The 16,167-nt window shown below is 44.0% G+C and overlaps 1 protein-coding gene across 1 annotated transcript in view; it reads right to left on the bottom strand.

Moving 5' to 3' along the window:
• PCCA (propionyl-CoA carboxylase subunit alpha) overlaps nt 1-16,167 on the bottom strand; it is a 1,052,859-nt gene that overhangs the window by 929,495 nt on the left and 107,197 nt on the right. Inside the window, exon 5 of the mRNA XM_077482961.1 lies at nt 337-450. Within this exon, the coding sequence (XP_077339087.1) occupies nt 337-450 (114 nt within the window). The remainder of the gene's footprint in view (nt 1-336; nt 451-16,167) is intronic.

The following is a 16,167-nucleotide window of genomic DNA, read 5'->3' as shown; positions in this document are numbered from 1 at the left end:
CCACAAAGGAAAAGGAATTAGTGCAGCTGAAAGGGTTAAAACTAATTGGGATTTTTTTCCTCCCCCAGCATATTTGGGAATGAACTGAAGCTGCTCCCTGGTGTGATTTCTGAATCCAGCAGCCACCTGCAGGAACTGCCACCAGCCTTGCCAGATGCTTCAAAAGCCTTTGATTTCCAGTAGAGATTTCGGCCACATTTAACTCATGTGACATGAACCAAACAAGAACAGAATATTCAGTCCTTTTTTGTTATTTTTTTTTTTTAAATACAAATTCTGTCTATTCTGCCTTCTAGATCTGAAACAGCTGCAGCAGATAGACCCATTCAAACTCACAGCTTGGGCCCCAGTTTTTCTAATGGCTTCCATGATGGCATCCATGTTGAGGTAGCTTTTGCTTGTGGGAGCAGGGCCAACACAGACTGCTTCGTCCGCCATTTTCACATGAACCTGAGGAGACAAATATTCTGTGTTGACAGATGCTCACACCAAAAGTAATTACCATCAGCTTGAAACGAGAGCAGAAAATTAGCACATATATCATTCAGCAATACAAAAACATTTTTTTATATATATATATATATATATATATATATATATATTCTACAGCGTTATCCTAGAAACGAAGTACAACTATTTAAAGTTCAAGTAATGTTTTAATGCCTATTACTTTTTTTTAAATACAGTCTGCCTCAAATGGAAAAAGGTTTAATTTTTTTTGACTTGTCACTTTATCCATTCGCAACAAAACAGAATCCGAATATACAAAAAATAAAAAATAAATAGCCATCCTAAAATCTGAAATGCATACAATAAGAAATTACAAAAATGTTCTGACCAATATGTACCCAAGCACAATATTTTGCTGCATTACCATCACAGGAATAAACACCAACTATTTCAAGCTATGTGACAGTACTGCAAACTAAAAGTGGGGAAAAAATTTATTGAAAAGTAGCCAAGTCTTCCAGTACTTGACTGACAGCGTACATCTAGGCAAATGGACTACAATGTATTTATATTTTTTTTAAATACCAGCTGCAAACCTATATCCCCATAAATAATATTTTTCTAATATAAAAATATATTTGCAGGTGAATTGTGGATGAAAACGTGTATTCTGCTGCTGACAACATGTGCAGATTTAAAGCAGTATTGAGCCCCTCAACCCCAAACACTTTCACCCTCTTCCTGTCAGGGACAATTTTTAGATTTCAGTACCGTCTTACTTGGAATCACAATTACTCAGGCGATGGTGTACCCAATATGAAATTGTTATTTGAGAAATTAGATCACTCCTGATGTGCCGACTGACTCATTTCTTGAGACCCTAAAATGCCAGGAACAGTACAAACACCCCATTGAAGGACCCCTTTTTGGAAAAGTATTTTTTAAGAGGCATGGGGTTTTTTAAAGTTGTATACTTCTGTCACAATATTTTAGAAAATGGGAAAAAAATAATAATATTTTTTCCCCACAAAAGTTGCTATTTTAACAAGTTTAATTCTCACACATAGCATAGGCATACTTAAAATGACCCAAAATTACACCACAAAACACATTCTGCTATGCCTTTTTTTACCACCTAGATGCACAGAGGGGTTCAAAATCCAAGGAGCACCTTGAAGCTTTCACGGAGCATCAATTACACTTCAATTATGCATCTAATTTCCTAGCCACCTAGCACATTTTTTTGGAGGCTCTGGAGCAGCGTTTCTCACCTCCAGTCCTCAAGGCTCCCCAACAGGTCATGTTTTCAGGATTTCCCTCAGATGAAACAGATGTGGTAATTACTAAGGCAGTGAAACTGATCAAATCACCTGTGCAAACTAATGGAAATCCTGAAAACATGACCTGTTGGGGCAACTTGAGGACTGGATTTGAGAAACCCTGCTCCAGAGCCTCAAAAAATGTGCTATGTGGCCAGGAAATTAGATGCATAATTGAAGTGTAATTGATGCTCTGTGAAAGCCTAAAGGTGCTCCTTGGATTTTGGACCCCTCTGTGCATCTAGGTGGTAAAAAAAAAGGCATAGCAGAATGTGTTTTGTGGTGTAATTTTGTGTCATTTTAAGTATGCTCTGGAATACCAGGACAGTGGAAACACCCACAGAATGACCCAATTTTGGAAAGCAAATACTCCAAGGAATTTTCTGAAAGCAATAGCAAGTCTTTTGAAAGAAATTTTTTTTTTATTTTTTTTTTTTTTACACAAAGTTGTCAATAAGATTTTTCTAACACACAGCATAGGCATACTTGGAATTACACCCCAAAACACATTTTGCTACTCTTCCCCAGTATGGTCATTTCACACGAGACTTTCACAGCCTAATCATATACAGGTGTCCAAAATGCAAGCAAGCAGGCGTTAAAGTGGCATAAATTATGCATCTAATTTCCTGACAATAGGACAGTAGAAAAACCTACAACATTACCAAATTTGGGGGCGTATATACCCCAAGACCGATTATCGAAGAGGCCGATTATTAGGCCCGATATTTGCAAATTTTTTAAATAACTGGTATCGGTCAGAAACATACCGATATTGGTCAGTGTGCAGTTTATACATATTTATGCACTTTTTCTGTTTTGAGAAGCCATTTAACCACTTGCCTACAGGGCACTTACACCCCCTTCCTGCCCAGGCCATTTTTCAGCTTTCACACTTTGAAAAACAATTGCATGGTAATACTACACTGTACCCAGATGACATTTTTAGCATTTTCTTCACACAAATAGAGCTTTCCATTGGTGGTATTTAATCACTGCTGCTTTTTGAATAAAAAAATGTAAAAAAAGAAGACCAAAAAGTATGTAAAAAAAAAAAAAAAAAATTTCTCTTTTTTTTTTTTTTTTTTTTTTTTACTTAGACCCCTTTCACACTGGGGCAATGCGGGCGTTGGCGGTAAATCGGTGCAATTTTTAGTGACGATTTACCATTGTTTTAGTGGTCGAAAAAGGGTTAAAACCGCCCGTGAAGGGGCGCTTTGCCGGCGGTATAGCCGCGTTGCCCCATTGATTTCAATGGATAGGAGCAGTGAATACACCGCTCCAAAGATGCTGCTAGCAGGACTTTTTTCACCGTCCTGCCAGCGCACCACTCCAGTATGAATGCCCTCCGGCTTTCACACTGGAGTGAAAGGGGCCGGTTTTTTTCAGGCGCTATACAGGCGCCATTTTTAGCGCTGTAGCTCCTGAAAAACGCCTCAGTGTGAAAGGGGCCTTAGTTTATGTCAGTAAATTTTGTAATTAAAAGCGGTGTTCTGCTAAAAAATAAAAAAAATAATTAATTTAAATTAAATCTCATCTGCTACACATACTGCTGCTGTAGCTGCTGGCTTTTAACAATAGGACGCTTACCTGTCCTGGAGTCCAGCGATGTCAGCACCACAGCCGATGTTTCCGTCAGCTGTTTAGTGCTGCCGCCGCCATTGTGAGGGTACCCGGCAGTGTAGCCTTATGGCTTCACACCGGGAATCCTACTGCGCATGCGAGAGGCCCCACTCCTCTCTTCTACTGTCCTGGTGACAAGGAGAGGAGGAGGGACTCCCGGAAGTCAAAGACAGGTATCCTGTCACCACTGCCCCCCACAAAAGGTGGCAATTGGATGGGGAAGAGGGGACAAATGAGCGGAAGTTCCAATTTTTCTCCTTCACTGATGTGCACGGATGAGGCGGCACTGATGAGTACTGATAGGCTGAACTGGTGGGCATTGATGAGGTGGCACTTATGGGCACTGATAAGCAGCACTGATGGGCATTGATGGACAGCAGTGATGGGCAGGACTGATAGGCAGCACGGATTGTCATCACTAATGGACACTGATTGATCTTTACAGAGATCACCGCACGAGAGAAGTCATTCTGGGACGCCATCATAACAGCGTCCCAGAATGAGAGCCGCACCGTCATTTGACTAGTTAAGTTATTTTTCAAGCACTTTATTATTACCAGTTGTTTACTTGAATGTTTAAAATTTCAATAAACACGTTCAGTTTATACCAGATTTTAGTAGAAATGGTGTTGATTTTTCAAAACTATAAAATGTACAGAATGCATCATGCACCTGTTATCGGCCTGAAAGTTGGCTAAAAAAAAATGGTATTGGCCCCCAAAAATAAAAACATATTTGTCAAGTCAACCAATGCACTGTAATGGTCACCTCTATACAAGTGCTCAGGGGGTTATCGTGTAGTGTAGCATCACCTATACCAGTCCCCATTCCTAGAAGCCAAGCAAGCCTAACCTTTCAACACCCACTGTGATTGCACTGGGGTGGTGGTGGTGATCAAAGACAATATGATTGGTGTGGCAGTAATTAGGGACAATATGCAGTGTGTGGTGATCAGTGACATTGTAACTAATGTGGTTGTGTTTAGGGACATTGTAACTGGCATGGCTGTTATTAGGGATAATATAACTGGTGTGGCGGTGATCAGAGACAATTTGACTGGTATAGTAGTGATCAGGGACACTAACTGGAGTGGCAGTGATCAGAGATCACGGATGGCGCAACTGACATACAGTGTTATCAGAGCATCCAGCCATTGTAGATCACTGCTACAGCAGTACAACAATGGCAACACTTCACTGGCTCGGGTGATAGTATAAAAAAAAAATTAAATACATTTTGTTTTTATCATATGGTCATCAGTACAGTGTCACTGTACAACTCTAGGAGGGTTATCAGAGATGCAATATAAGCAATTAGTAACAATGTTCAAAGGTTTCAGTCTTGAAAGCTTTGTTTACTTGTGATACTGAGATTTGTCACAGCCATCACATGGTTCAGGATCAGTGCGATTGGCCCTGGTACCACGTGATCACTATGACCAAATCAGAGATTAAGCAGTAGTAAGCAAGGCATCATGAATGACAGCCTTGTTCACTACTGTAACTGATCGATCCGATTGGTCACAGTGATCACATGGTACCAGGGCCAATTACAGCAGTCCGGTGATCCTCTATCCAACCTGACACACTATCGCATACCACACCACTACACAAACCAGGGGGTGCATAAGGTGTGCACTTCTGGGAGAACATACGGGTACATACATCCTTGCGGAACTAGAGAGCATTTGTCCGGTCATTTATCCACATTGGCCAGGCGAAAAGTGGTTAAACTCAAAACCAAAAATGTCGTATTGCACCTTAGTTTTCTTTTCTTAGGCTTGCCTTCCCGTTTTCAGCTGGTGAATTTTCTAGTAAATCACCTGCTGTATTAGGGTGCCCATACCCTAAATAAAAGGAGCAACAGAGACACCTTTGGACAGCAACATTGTCAGTCTAGGGGGAAGGGGAATGTTAGATGTACTAGCAGATCTAAATACACAAATAAATCACTAACACTTTTTAAGCAGTTACAACAGTTTTGTTTGCTTTTGGAGTAAAGTTTTAGTCAAATAAAAACCTGATCATTGTATGCAGCTCTGTCAGTGTTAAATGGTTGGTCTCATCTGCAGGACAGCTTGTTTTGTTGAAAATCAACAGACTTACTGGCAGGATCACCCGGTGGGGGAAAAAAAAAAAAAAAAGCCTAAAAGAAAGCCAACGCAGCCACCACAATCAAAGAATTGGCAAGCTACAATATAATAAATACGTTCTTTTGGTTTTAAACCACTTTAAAATTAGCTGGTATTAGGGAAAAATGTAGTGATAGCTACATAGCAAGAGTTGTCCAAGTTATAGAGATGGCCCATGCTCTGAAAAGAAGAACCCCCCCGACCATATGGTTGGGATCCACCCAGAAGCCTGGACTGCCACCTGTCCCAGCCTTTAAGCAATCCCCTGAGGGCCTGAGCCGACCCCTTCTCCAGTGAACGCTGGAGGTGCAGAGCAGGAAACTGGAGACTGATCGTCCCTGGCTCTCTGATCACAGAATGCTGAGCGATTAGAGCCGATGGGGGATTGATGCAGCATCCACCTAGGTGAGTATAAAATGGGATTTGTTTCTTCTCTAATTCCCACACTTCTCTTTCAGGACTGAACTGCATGATCCAGAGTGAACTCCATTAACAACCCAGATCCAATGAGAGGGCTATGTTTTAATCAGTATTCAAATATGAGAATCATGAACAGCCTTATATGTCCCTTAAATCACAGGAAAGCTCTTTAATTCCCTGCTGAATAAAAAAGCAGAACATTCCATGATTAGTCCTGCAGGTTATCAATTCCAATACAGTAAATGTAAGATAGGCGAAACATTTTGGTTAAAAAAAAAAGTGAAAATGGCACACAGACATTGCAAAAGAATACCATAGTGTTTGTCTTTAAATGCTTGTTATTAATAGAGAAAGCCTGCAAACGTGTGTCATCAGATTCTCGTGCCACATACATTTCAATGCCCAAGTAGCTGATAAAGCCAGATCATCATTTGCTTTCATATACCTGAAAAAATATTAGTCAGCAAATAACGCTACATAGATTTTTGACCCGGTGCCTGGATTAAGCCAAGATAGATTAGGAGCCTCCTCAAAAACACTGATGCAGTAAGTCATGAAAAAAAACACACTCTCTCCGATATATGGGTTAATTCCCAGAAAACAAAAAAATAGTATACAATCAGGGTCCCCAGTTTATCCAACAGCTCCCAACGAGTGGCAAATGGTCAAGATCCAAACATCAGGTAAGCAGAAAATGCTACTGTATTGCCACAACTCAGAAAAGTGATGATCTGTGAGACATCTCAGTTTACAGAAAGGCTCTAAAGAGGAGCACTGTGCCAACTTTATCAAACAGGATGCAGGGGCAAGGGGAAATGGCAGTCAGTGGTGATATATTGTGTATCCCTAGGCATAGTTGCGGCATCAATCCCAGCAGGTTGCATGAAAAAATAAAAATAAAAAATGACCAGTTACACTTACTGGTAATGGGTTTTCTAAGGGATCTTCTAGGACAGCACACCTGACAGGAATCACAATCAACAATAGAGTTTAAAAAGGTCCCACCCTTGCCCTTCAGTAATGACAAAGTATAAGCCCACACAGATGCCAGAGGGTACATTCTGTGAGAACTGAAACATCACCAACAATTAAGGGTAGTGAAGTAGGCCTGCTGTGCTGGAAGATTTCCTAGAAAACCCGTTACCGGTAAGTGTAAACTGGTAATTTTCTCCAGTCATCTTCCAGGATGGCACACCTGAGATGATGAGCAAGAAGTTCAGGGCTACCTTAGGTTGGGATCACCGCCTGTAGAACTTTCCTGCCAAAACGCAAAGTCCTGAGGGGACAACAGCTCCATTTTGTAGTGCCTCAGGAAGGTATTTTGGCTTGTCCATGTTGCTGCTCTGCAGATCTGGTCTATCTAAGCACCTGCCCTCTGCCCAGGAAGTCGTCAGTGATCTAGTAGAATGAGCTTTAAGGTGAGCTGAGATAGGTCTACCTGAGTGCTCGTAGGCTATAGAGATAGTTTGTTTAATTCACCTGGCTAGTGCGGCTTGGAGGCCTGAAGACCCTTTCTCTGGCCACAAATACTAACCAACCAATAGATGGTTTGATCTAAAACATTTCACTCTCTCCAGATAGACCATTAGACATCTAATAAATGAAATTTTTCTGCTTTATCATTCTTGGGATTCTGGACAAAATGAGGAAAGTATAATTTCATGTGACCTGTGGAAATTCAAGGTCACTTTTGGCAAATTTAAAGGATCCTGCCTGAGAATTACTTTATCCTCTAGGGGCAACAGAAAAGGCTCTTTAATTGTCAGAGTCTGTAGGTCACCAACCCTTCTGGCAGTCGTGATTGCTAGAAGGCCATTTTAAGGGAAAAATTTAAACCTGAGCCAATGGTTCAAAGGGCCCTTTAGTTAGGGCAATACCAGGGATATTTCCCAGGGTGGGGAATCTGTTTTCACCAGGGTTAACCTCTCCCTGACTGACAAACCTTTTTTATGAGGGGGGGGGGGGGGTTCAGGGCGAGTCTATTATCGAAGTATACAAATAAGGCTGCAACCTGAACTCTGAGGGTACTTTCCCAACTTTTGCACAGATCTGTCTAGTGATTGGTTTTCTACTTAGCTAAAGCATATCACTTTCTCCATACATCCCCTACTTCTGAGGATCTCCCTCTCAAACACGAGCCCATCAGGGAAAGGAACCCTGGGTCAGGATGTAAAACTGGTCCCTGGCTGAGGAGATTGCGTCGGGACGGGAGATGCAATGGAGGAGCGACCGACCACCTCTTCATGGTGGGGAGCCAAGCCCGCTTTGTCCACCAGGGTGCAATTAAAAATGAGGCACCCATTTGACTGGGACAGTTTCTGTAACACCCAAGGAATGAGCACCAGGGGAGGGAATGTGTAAGCCAAGACTAAATCCCAGCTGTGGGCCAAGGCATCTACTCCCTAGGAGATCTGCTCCCTGGTGAGAGAAAAGAACTTCTGAACTTTTATGTTTTTCCTGCAAGCAAAAAATCTATCTCAGGTTTGCCAAAGTGTTGGATTACCAGAGAGAAAACATTGTTTTTCAGCTCCCACTCTTCCTGATGAATGGGCTGCCTGCTGAGGAAGTCTGCCTGAATATTGGAGGGACCCTCTTATATGGACTGCCGATACAGAAGGGATTATCTTCTCTGCTTCTACCAGGATTTTCTGGGTCAGCCTCATTAGCTTGTGGGACCTTGTTCCTCCTTGGTGGTTTAGGTAGGACACAGCCACTGTGTTGTCTGAGAAAATCTGCACTTCCCTCTCCCGGACCTTGAAAAAGTCTAGCGCCTTTTAGACAGCCAGGAGCTCCATGAAATTGGAAGAGGCCCTGCTTTGCTCCTGATCTCAGTGCCCCTGTGAGCTTCCCAGCCCCAGGCACTCGCATCACATTCAACGGATCAAGCTGGGTCCAGGCCCGACCCCCCCCACAACAGGTTGCTCAGACTGAGCCACCAGTCTAGGGAACTTCTTAGCTCTCGAGAGAAATACTCTCATGTCCGGGGATTCCCTTCTCCCATCCCAGAAGGAGAGAAAGAAACCCTGGAGCCCCCAAGAGTGGAACTGGGTCCAAGGTACCGTTGAAATGCATGTCACGAGGCCCAGCACTCTCATAATGGTCCTCAGAGAGGCCCCCTCGGCTGCGTGCAGAGTGAACATAGCCCTCCCCACCTTTGTGATACTGGGGAAGGAAAACTCTTTGGGCCAGAGAGTCTACCAGATAACCTAGGTATACCTTGGACTATGAGGGATCCAGTGAGGACTTCTCCCGACTGACCATCCAACCTAGAGTTTTTTTTTTTTTTTTAGAGTGGACAGCACTTTGTCTCGGTCTGATGGAAGCTGTTCTAGGGCGGGCTGTAGGATTAGCATGTCGTCCAAATATGGGATCAAGTCTACCCCCTGGAGGTGTAGTAAAAAAATCACCTCGGCGAGAACTTTTGTGAAGACTCTCGGACTGGCTGCTAGGCTAAAAGGGAGCGCCTTGAACTGCCAGTGTTGGACACCCTAACCTGTCTGAACTGCGAATCACAGGAACTTTTGATGTTTTGGGGCAATGGGGACATGCAGATAAGCATCTTTAAGTCGAACGTGATTATGAAGAGACTCCCTTGGAGGTGTCTTCTGACCGTGTAGATACTTGCTATACAAGAAGTTTCGTATGGAAAGTATCTGCTTAGCTTCTGTAGTTTATGATCAGTCAGAATTTGCCTGAGGATTTCAGAACCACAAAAGATGTGGGAATAAAACCTCTGGTCGATCTGAGGGAACAGGGATGAGGACCTCCTGTTGTGCCAACTTCCGGGCACACTTCAAAAGGCCCACTGCCTTCTGTGGATCCTTGGGAGATGAACAAGGATAAAACTTGCCAAGCTGTAAACCTCCCTTATGACCTTTAGAATATAAGGGCTCTGCGTGATCCTTTCCCATTGGGGGAGAAACCACGAGAGCCTCCCACCAATTTTTAGGTTGGCGTCATTTTGCTTCCTTGTTGGAAGTCCCGGGCAAAAAGATTGCCACCTTTTCACTTGCCTTTTTTCAAAGCTCCACTTTCCTTCTTACCCTTAATCCAGTCTTTTGAAGGGGGGGCCCCCCTTGAAAAAACGTCTTCCCTTTATCCCTCCTGGGTTTAGTCGGGAATTTCTTGCCCTTCTCTGTCGATCGGGATAGGACCTGTTCAAAACCCGGCCCGAAGAGCAGCGAGCTCTCACATACCACAGAGACGTGACTTAGAGGTAAAATCCCCATCCCACATTTTTACCCAAAGGGCTCTCCTATGTTGCCAGAATCCTCGAAGGAGAGGTCCAAATGTTTGGATACCTGAGCTAGAGATGCGTCCAAACTTGGTACTTTAACCACTTTCAGACCGGACCATTTTGCTGGTAAATGACCAGAGGTCTTTTTACACTTTGGCACTGCGCTGCTTTAACTGGTAATTGCGCGGTCATGCAATGTTGTACCCAAACAAAATTTGCGTCCTTTTCTTCCCACAAATAGAGCTTTCTTTTGATGGTATTTGATTGCCTCTGCGATTTTTATTTTTTGCGATATAAACGTAAAAAGACCGCAAATTTTGAAAAAAAATGATATTTTCTACTTTTTGTTATTAGAAAAATCCAATAAACTCAATTTTAGTCATACATTTAGGCCAAAATGTATTCAGCCACATGTCTTTGGTAAAAAAAAAGTCAATAATTGTATATTTATTGGTTTGCGCAAAAGTTGTCACATCTACAAACTAAGGTACGTTTTCTGGAATTTACGCAGCTTTTAGTTTACGACTGCCTATCTCATTTCTTGAGGTGCTAAAATGGCAGGGCAGTACAAAACCCCCCCAAATGACCCCATTTTGGAAAGTAGACCCCCTAAGGAAATTGATAAGAGGCATGTTGAGCCCATTGAATATTTTATTTTTTTGCCTCAAGCGATTGAATAATGACAAAAAAAAATTTTTTTTTTTTTTTTTTTTACACAAAGTTGTCACTAAATGATATATTGCTCACACATGCTATGGGCGTATGTGAAATGACACCCCAAAATAAATTCTGCTGCTTCTCCTGAGTATGGGGATACCACATATGTGGGACTTTTTGGGAGCCTAGCCGCGTACGGGGCCCCGAAAACCAAGCACCGCCTTCAGGCTTTCTAAGGGCGTAAATTTTTGAGTTCACTTCTCACTACCTATTACAGTTTTGAAGGCCATAAAATGCCAAGATGGCACAAAACCCCCACAAATGACCCCATTTTAGAAAGTAGACACCCCAAGCTATTTGCTGAGAGGCATGTTGAGTTCATGGAATATTTTATATTTTGCCACAAGTTGCGGGAAAATTACAAACTTTTTTTTTTTTTTTTTTTTTTTAACAAAGTTGTCACTAAATGATATATTGCTCATGCATGCCATGGGCATATGTGAAATGACACCCCAAAATAAATTCTGCTGCTTCTCCTGAGTACGGGGATACCACATATGTGGGACTTTTTGGGAGCCTAGCCGCGTACGGGGCCCCGAAAACCAAGCACCGCCTTCAGGCTTTCTAAGGGCGTAATTTTTTGATTTCACTCCTCACTACCTATTACAGTTTTGAAGGCCATAAAATGCCAAGATGGCACAAAACCCCCACAAATGACCCCATTTTAGAAAGTAGACACCCCAAGCTATTTGCTGAGAGGCATGTTGAGTCCATGGAATATTTTATATTTTGCCACAAGTTGCGGGAAAATTACAAACTTTTTTTTTTTTTTTTTTTTTTTCACAAAGTTGTCACTAAATGATATATTGCTCACGCATGCCATGGGCATATGTGAAATGACACCCCAAAATAAATTCTGCTGCTTCTCCTGAGTATGGGGATACCACATATGTGGGACTTTTTGGGAGCCTAGCCGCGTACGGGGCCCCGAAAACCAAGCACCGCCTTCAGGCTTTCTAAGGGCGTTACAGTTTTGAAGGCCATAAAATGCCAAGATGGCACAAACCCCCCCCAAATGACCCCATTTTGGAAAGTAGACACCCCTAAATTTAGGGGTACACTAGTGAGACTAGGTAATAAATGGCGGGTGCCCTGAAACTATAAAAAAATAACTAACCAACCAGCGTCACCTGTAACAGTTATATGGTGATCACTGGTGAAAGGGTTAACTAGGGGGCAATTAGGGGGCTTTATGCGGTAGTATATGGGGGTCCCTGGCGCTATAAAAAGCTGCAGCGAACCTAAATACCTACCTGCCTAACTAGCGTCACCTGTGACACTAATACGGCGATCAGAAAAACGATCGCTTATTAGGCTGGGTTCACACTGGAGCGATGCGGGAACGCCACGAATGCGCGGCGGGTTCCCGCATCGCATGCCTCCCGGCGGCAGTTCACACTGCCCTATGCGAACTGCTGGGAGTGTCAGTGAAATGTTACTGACACCCCCAGATCAGTTCGCATATCGCAGTGCGATCTGCAAACTCGGATCGCATGGTGTGAACACCCATGCGATCCGATTCTGCTGCGGGCCAAAAAAAGGGTCCCGTGCGAATTTGCGGCGGGTGCGGCGAATGGCTGAACTCGAATCGCACAGAGATCGGATGTGATTTGCACTGCAGTGCGGTGCGAATCACATCCGTTCTCATAAACCGCTGCAATGTGAACCCAGCCTTAGTGACACTGGCGACGGGGGGTGATCACGGGGTTAAACCTTTATTGGGGGGGTTAGGGGGGTACCTTAGAACTAAAGGGGGCTAACCCTAACTGCCCTAACAGTTATTAGTCACAAATGACACCCGCCGGGTGATCAGGGGGTTAAACCTTTATTAGGTAATAAATGGCGGGTGCCCTGAAACTATAAAAAAATAACTAACCAACCAGCGTCACCTGTAACAGTTATATGGTGATCACTGGTGAAAGGGTTAACTAGGGGGCAATCAGGGGGCTTTATGCGGTAGTATATGGGGGTCCCTGGCGCTATAAAAAGCTGCGGCGAACCTAAATACCTACCTGCCTAACTAGCGTCACCTGTGACACTAATACGGCGATCAGAAAAATGATCGCTTATTAGGCTGGGTTCACACTGGAGCGATGCGGAAACGCCGCGAATCCGCGGCGGGTTCCCGCATCGCATGCCTCCCGGCGGCAGTTCACACTGCCCTATGCGAACTGCTGGGAGTGTCAGTGAAATGTTACTGACACCCCCAGATCAGTTCGCATATCGCAGTGCGATCTGCAAACTCGGATCGCATGGTATGAACACCCATGCGATCCGATTCTGCTGCGGGCCAAAAAAAGGGTCCCGTGCGAATTTGCGGCGGGTGCGGCGGGTGTGGCGGGTGCGGCGGGTGCGGCGAATGGCTGAACTCGAATCGCACAGAGATCGGATGTGATTTGCACTGCAGTGCGGTGCGAATCACATTCGTTCTCATAAACCGCTGCAATGTGAACCCAGCCTTAGTGACACTGGCGACGGGGGGTGATCACGGGGTTAAACCTTTATTGGGGGGGTTAGGGGGGTACATTAGAACTAAAGGGGGCTAACTCTAACTGCCCTAACAGTTATTACAGTCACAAATGACACCAATGCAAAAAAAAAAAAAAAAAGACATTGGTGTCACTGTGACTGGGGGGCAGGGGTAATTGGGGGGGTGATCGGGGGGTAAAGGGGGGGTGTGAGTGTGCCTGGCATGTTCTACTGTGTGTGTGAGTGTTGGTGCAACTTACTGATCCGCTCTCCTCCGTGTCGGAACGAAAAATACCGACACGGAGGAGAGAATACATCACTTCCTCTCCTGTGTTTACATTACAGGAGAGGAAGTGATGTCACCGGGGATTTCTATTCGTCGGGAGCGATCGCGAGGGGGTGGCCATGAATGAATGGCCGTCCCCTCGTCCGGGATCGCTCCCGTACGAATACCGACCGCCGCAGGCACCGGGCGGGGGCCCGATCGGGCCCCCGACCCGCGGGAGGCAAGGGACGTACATGTATGTCCTTATGCCTGCCCGTGCCATTGTACCGACGTACATCGGCGTGCGGCGGTCGGCAACTGGTTAAAAATGAGGAAAAATTCCTTAAAGGGGCCGCTACACTTCCAGGTCCTAAGATGAAATACCTTGCACTCTGGTTCCTTTCATTCTCTCAGGATTATATCCTTGAGAGATTTGTGTACTGGAAAGGACTTAGTCTGAGGTCTGCCCAGTTCCCTATAAACTTTATCCTGAGCCGAAACCTGGATGGACGGCATCTGGATATCCTCAGATGCATAGATTGCCTTGAGCAGACCTACCATATCTTTGGCTGAAAAGAGATAGCCCCCAGGTCTAGCCTCTAACTGACTATCCTGGTCGGAGTCTTCTCCATCCTCCAGGAAGCTTTGCTCCGAGGCTTCGGCCTCCTCATCCAATCAACTGGAAGCTGCTTCCTGGGACACTCCTGCCGAGGTTCCCTCCTGAGAGGTGGAGCTTTCCCTACAGGAAGGGGCTTTTACCTGCTGCTTCTCAACCACAGACCTGAAGGACTGGAGAGTCACTAGCTTCTCAGACTGCAGAGCATGGCACTCTTTCATTGCTTGGGCCGTCTCTTTGCCTGCTAACTTATAGATGCACTGAAGCTATATATATATATATATATATATATATATATATATATATATATATATATATATCACACCTCCACTGTGTCCAGGAGCCTCCAGCTCTCAGGGGAACTCTTCGTGCTCCTGAGCACCTTTTTGGGGATCATATCCCCCCCTGGGAAGGGCAAGGGCCTGTCAGAGCCCACATCCACCACTGGCTGCCCTGGGTCTGACACCCAGGGAGGGGACCTCAGCCCAAGGAAAGAAAGAAGAAAAAAGAAAAAAAAACACAACACCTTTTCGCTGCCATGCTGTGGGAAACACAATTGAAAACTGGAGGGACAGAGGGAAGGGTGGGAACTTTTAAACGCTGTTGTGTTTCCCATCAGGTAAGACCCATCATCTCCATTCGGAAACACTGTACTAACCATGCAAGGTTAGTCCTGCGATTTCCCTGTCTGAGTTGTTGTATTTTGACAGGGCCCCCCCCCTGCCAGAACACTTCGATCAGCGTTCTGTCATTGGCCGAGATCTAGGGCCGAAACAACGAATCGATTAATCAATAACTAATCGATTATGAAAATAGTTGTCAACTATTTTCATAATCTATTAATCGGCCAGCAAACAGAATGTAATATTGGTTTACATATCAGGAACTACAATGAAGCACACATACAGCTCAGTACACCGTGCATACAAGTCAGTATGTGCCTGAGAACTTGTGAATATGTAAGGAGAAATGCCTCATGGGACGTGTAGTCCTGGGCAGGAAGTGAGCGATACTAAAAAAGGCAGACTTTTTTTACCATGCTATAGGGGCACTCTATACTATACGTTGCAGCTTGTTAAAGGGGCACTCTGAAGGCAGGAGGAGCCAGAAGTGTAAGTTTGGTGGGGGACCACAGAGCAGGCAAGTAAAAAAAAAAAAAAAAAAATATGTTATAAACAAAATACTTTAAAGACTGTGTGCAGGGAAGATCAGCATCTGAACCCAGAGAAGATGGAGGCTGATAGACTGAAGGTAATAGAAGACATTACAATTACATTAAGGCTGGGTTCACACTAGTGTGAATTGGACGTGGGTTGTGCGTCGTTTGGTCCGTTTCATGTCCAAAAATTCAGACAAAAATTTGGGCTGAAAGTAGATCTGAAACCGTGAACGAGTATGCACCAGACTCCTGTTTTGAGCCGCTACGTGCTCATATGCGATTCTAGCATTAAAGTAAAAGTTGACCAGTATTGTGCATTATATTTAACATGATCATATCCATGAAATAAAAAGCCTCACCTTTTAGTACTACTTTAATATAAAAGATTTATATCTCCATTCCACCCTTCCCTTCCACCCATTATATAGCTTCATGTCTGACTCCTAGTTAAAATGCCCATATATCCTACTTCTGGTTGTATATATTATTTTATATACAGTATCTCACAAAAATGAGTAGACCCCTCACATTTTTGTAAATATGTTATGTCTTCATGTAACACTGAAGAAATGACACGTTGCTGCAATGTAAAGTAGTGAGTGTACAGCTGTATAACAGTGTAAATTTGCTGCCCCTGCAAAATAACTCCACACACAGCCATTAATGTCTAAACTTCTGGCAACAAAAGTGAGTACACCTCTAAGTGAAAATGTCCAAATTGGACGAGGACTACAGGTTGCCACTGTAGTCCTCGTCCACTC

This window comes from Lithobates pipiens, unplaced genomic scaffold (genome assembly GCF_037356315.1).
Source record: "Lithobates pipiens isolate NorthernLeopardFrog02 unplaced genomic scaffold, aLitPip1_a1.2 Scaffold_16, whole genome shotgun sequence".
In the NCBI taxonomy this organism is placed as follows: Eukaryota; Metazoa; Chordata; class Amphibia; order Anura; family Ranidae; genus Lithobates; species Lithobates pipiens.
The sequence above is the reverse complement of the archived record's forward strand: the minus strand, read 5'-3'. Positions and strand labels throughout refer to the sequence as shown.